Source organism: Dioscorea cayenensis, chromosome 9 (assembly GCF_009730915.1).
Source record: "Dioscorea cayenensis subsp. rotundata cultivar TDr96_F1 chromosome 9, TDr96_F1_v2_PseudoChromosome.rev07_lg8_w22 25.fasta, whole genome shotgun sequence".
NCBI lineage: Eukaryota > Viridiplantae > Streptophyta > Magnoliopsida > Dioscoreales > Dioscoreaceae > Dioscorea > Dioscorea cayenensis.
Window position 1 is genome coordinate 1,328,916 of NC_052479.1, and position 4,704 is coordinate 1,333,619.

The 4,704-nt window shown below is 43.3% G+C and overlaps 1 protein-coding gene across 1 annotated transcript; it reads left to right on the plus strand.

The window, feature by feature from the left end:
- The first annotated feature begins 202 nt into the window (after positions 1 to 202).
- On the plus strand, positions 203 to 4,704 carry LOC120268903 (protein DWARF 53-LIKE-like). Its single transcript, XM_039276164.1, has 3 exons — positions 203 to 1,362; positions 2,324 to 2,570; positions 2,694 to 4,704. The coding sequence occupies exons 1-3, from the start codon at positions 260 to 262 to the stop codon at positions 4,566 to 4,568; spliced, it is 3,225 nt and encodes a 1,074-aa protein (XP_039132098.1). The 5' UTR covers positions 203 to 259; the 3' UTR covers positions 4,569 to 4,704.

Sequence of the window (4,704 nt, forward strand, 5' to 3'; positions counted from 1 at the left end):
GCTTTACTATTTTATTCCATCGAATAAAAAAAATTAATTAATAAATAAAAAGGCAATCCATGGACTCTATCTCCTCCAAAAGATCTTTATACCCACTTCCAACCTCTATTATAATAACCCACTTTGCAATATATATATATACATATATCTTTAAATTTATATAAATTTTTATATCTTTATATATATATATATATATAATTTTTTTAAAAATAAATGTGTTTTATTATTATATTGCGACACTAAAACGCGACGTCCGGCGATGCCGACGCCGGTGGCCAGTGCGCGGGCATGCCTCGCCGGAGATGCAGTGCGGGCGCTCGATGACGCGGTGGCCGTCGCACGGAGGCGGGCGCACGCGCAAACGACCTCGCTGCACGTCGTCTCCGCGCTACTCTCCCCGTCCTTCTCATCGGCGTTGCTTCGTGACGCGCTGGCGCGGGCGCGCAGCGCCGCCTACTCACCGCGCTTGCAGTTCAAGGCTCTGGAGCTCTGCTTTGGGGTGGCGCTTGATCGGTTATCGTCGGCGCACCCGCCTCCGGCGGAGCCGCCGGTGTCGAACTCGTTGATGGCGGCTATCAAGAGGTCGCAGGCGAACCAGAGACGTAATCCGGATACGTTTCATCTGTATAATGGAGCGGCGGCGGCGGCGGCAGGGGGGACGACGGCGGCGGCAGTGGTGAAGGTGGAGCTCCAGCAGATGGTGATGGCGATTCTCGATGATCCGGTGGTGAGTCGGGTGTTCGGCGAGGCTGGATTCCGGAGCTATGATATCAAGCTCGCTGTGCTTCGGCCACCGTCTCCGATCCTTCGATTCCCTCGCTCTGCTCGATGCCCCCCACTCTTTCTCTGCAATTTCGACTCCCCCGATGCCGGCGATGAAAATTGCCGCCGAATCTGCGAGATCCTCTCCAAAACCACCGCCAATAACCCGATTCTCGTCGGCGTTGGTGCCTCTGACGCCGCGCGCGACTTCACCCGTGCTTTGGAGCTACGAAACCCTAACGTCCTCCCTCCTGAGCTTCAAGGCGTGAAGACGGTGAGTCTTGAGAAAGGGAATGAAGGGGATCTGGAGGAGATGGTAAGGAATTCGGAGGGGAAGGGTTTGGTGTTGACTGTGGGGGATCTGAAGGGTTTGGTTGAGGATGAGGGGAGCAGCAGCAGCCTCGTGGTGGCGGTGACGAAGGTGATGGCTGATCGGAAGGCGGCGGCTAGGGTTTGGATCATGGGGTGGTCGGCGACGTATGAGATGTATATGAAGTTGTTATCATTGCATCCTTCTCTTGATAAAGCTTGGAACTTGCAACTGCTCCCCATTACTTCACTGAAGAATGGGATTGGGAGCTTCAACACAAGACCTCAAAGGTGAGTCAATTTCTCTCCTTTTTTTTTCCATTTTTTTTTCCTGATTGATCGCTTCTTGTTTGTGTTCTTGTTTGTGTTTTTGTTTGTGTATAGAGATTGAATGATTATGGTTGTGCATGGGTGTGAAACATGAATGTTTTTGTGTGCTGTATGACTATAAACTATGTTAGTGATTTGTTTGATTTGGAAAGAAGAAAAGTTAACAAGGACAAATTTTTGTTTGGTTGTGTTTATTTAATGCATAAAGTTTGGATCATTCAAGTAAGATTGGGTGGAAAAATTTTCTTCTCCTTCCAATCATTGTTTCCTCCTGAGAAGAAGAGTAGAAATGGAAATATGGCAGATTTATTTTTTGTGTTTGGTCAAATAAAGAAGAGAGATTGAATATGCAAATAATAGGATACTTTCTGATAGTTTTTTTTTTAAACTTTATTTTCTTTTCCTTTTATATGTTTTCTTTTAATTCAAGCATACTGTTTGTTTTGTTTGGATCAAGATGAATGTTCTTGTTAATCTGCATAAGCAGAAAAATTGGTTTAAAAGGAAAGAAGATGGATTAGCAAATGATAGGGATATGCTTGTACTGATAATTTTGTTTTTTTGTTCTTCTTTCTTCTGCATAGTTTATGATCCTTTTCTTTTCTTCATGTCTGTTAATCATAGTCTGAGAATGTAGCAGGAGTAGAAAGATCGGTTTACTAGTAGCTTGCTTTTATACACATGTTGGTGACACTGGTGCTGCTAGTAAACTAGATCTCATTAACCAATCAGAATGCTTGTAATGTTCATTTATTTGTTTCGATATTGTTAGCAAAAAGACAATTATGGCACAGGATAATTTGCAAGGATAGGAGGAGCAGCCAAGATCTATAATCAATTCACATTTTGCCTGAGTGGTCCTATCCAACTTTCTTGTATGTATTAGTAAATAATTTCTCTGGCTCCCTTAAATTGTTTGCAGCTTGATGGAGTCATTTGTTCCATTTGGTGGATTTTTTCCCTTGGCATATGAGTCGAAGAGTTCATTGAGCAGTCAGTACCAATCTATTCCTCGGTGTCAACTCTGTAATGAAATGTATGAGCAAGAGGTAGCTGCCATGATGAAGACATATTCTGCGCAAGGCGAGGAGCAAGACAAATCAAATTTGCCTTCTTGGCTTCAAAGTGCCGAAACTGGTAACATTGAGAAAGGATTGCATGGTGCAGAGGTGTGTATTCTATCTTTTCCATGTCTTATTCTTTAGCTGGATTGATGTGCTGTCTTAGTGGTCCAGTGAACAATTAAAATATTTCTATGTTTGTAAATGTTGTGCATGGTGACTTCAGTGCAGGCCAAAGATGGTAATGCAATGTTGAATGCTAATGTTGAGGATTTGCAGAAGAAGTGGAATGATAACTGCAAACGCCTTCACCGTGGGTTCCCAATGCCAGAGACGGATAGCTCCAGATTACCCCCTCACTTGACCAGTCTTCGTTGTGTTCCTGATAAGGGGATTGCTGGTTGTCAGTGCAGTAATACTACAGTGAATCAAAAACAAAGCGGCCGGGATAGTAAACTTCCAATCTCAGATGACTTGGAAATTGCTTCAGCTAGCTCCTCTGTTTCAGTGGCAGTTACATCTGGAACAAAAGACAACTTCCTATCTAGGCTTCAGGTAAGAGTTCCAGAAAACCAACAGCTTCGGATAGATGAATGTCGTTCTCAGCCAGGTACTCAATCAGATCTCGTACCTGATGACCGTGCTTCACCTTCTGTGACCTCTGTGACAACAGATTTGGTTCTGGGAACCCCTCGTGAGGTTTCTCAAACGCAGAAGGAACGCTTGCAGGACTTCTCTGAGTATTCACCATCCAAGAGGGTGGATTCTTATGCTTGTTCTCCAGTTTCCCGGGCAAAGGTTACGAGCACCATAACCCGTGGAGTGTCTCCTTTTGAGAAATTCAGCCAGAATGCTTCTAGTGTGCGCCAACAGTCTGATCCTACAGATTACAAGGCAATTTTACAAAGTCTCATCGATAGAGTAGGTCGGCAAGAAGAAGCTATATGTGCTATTACTCAAGCCATCCTCCGGTGTAAAACAGGTCCTGAAAGACTTCGAGGTGCAAGCCTGAAGGGAGATATTTGGTTAAGTTTTCTTGGACCTGATAAGGTGGCAAAGCAAAGGATTGCAGTTGCTCTCTCTGAGTTAATGTTCGGCAGTATGGAAAACTTCATTCACATGGACCTTAGTGTCCAAAACAGTGTTGTGCGGCCAAATGTGATCTGTGACCTGAAATACATTAATGGCTATGATATCAAGTTCAGAGGAAAGACGATCACTGATCACATTGCTGCAGTGGTTAGCAAGAAGCCATGGTCAGTCATATTCCTTGAAAATGTGGACAAAGCTGATTTCCTTGTTCAAAATAGCTTATCTCAGTCCATTCAGACCGGCAAATTCTCTGATTCCAATGGGAGGGAATTCAGCATTAACAATGCCATCTTCATCACAACCACAAAAACAGCTCACTGTAGAACCTTTTATTCAAACAAAGAAGTTGCTAATTTTTCTGAGGAAAGGATTCTCGCAGCTCAGCGATGGCAAATGAAAATTCTTATAGATCCCCTCCATGAGACGGTTTCTTCTAGTAAGCAAGCATCGGTGTTTGTAACAAAGCGTAAACTGGATGCTTTGGATGAATGCAGAGATCAGCTTGCGTTTGAGAATTCTCCAAAACAAGCTCGCAAGTCATGCAACACATTCCTTGACTTGAATCTACCTGTGGAGGAGTTTCTAAACTCCGACACGAACTCTATCAACACCGACGAAAATAACTCGCTCTCTGAGAATACAGAGGCGTGGATCGATGAGTTCTTCGAGCTAATGGATGAAACAGTGAACTTCAAGCCTTTCGACTTCGATGCTCTAGTGGATTGTGTACTAAAGGAGATCACTAGAAACTTTAATAGAATAATGGGTCCAGAATGTATTCTGGAGATCGATATAAAAGCCTTGGAACAGATACTTGCAGCTACATGGATTCTGGAGGATAGAACTAGCTTAAATAACTGGATTGAAACAGTGCTTTGCAGGAGCTTCGACGAGGCGAAACGAAGGTGCAACGTCGGCGCCCGATTGGTTATCAGGCTTGTTACCTGTCAAGATACTTTCATGGATGAACAAGCTCCTGGAATTCTCCTTCCTTCAAGAATTGCTTTGAAATGAGATTACTGTTCCTTAATGTTTGATGTAATTATTTTTGTATAATATAGCACTGCAGCAAGTGTTGTGAAATTGATCATAGTGCTGTTTTTCCCATATTATTATGCATTTTATTAGGATAATCAGTAATTTATTTTGA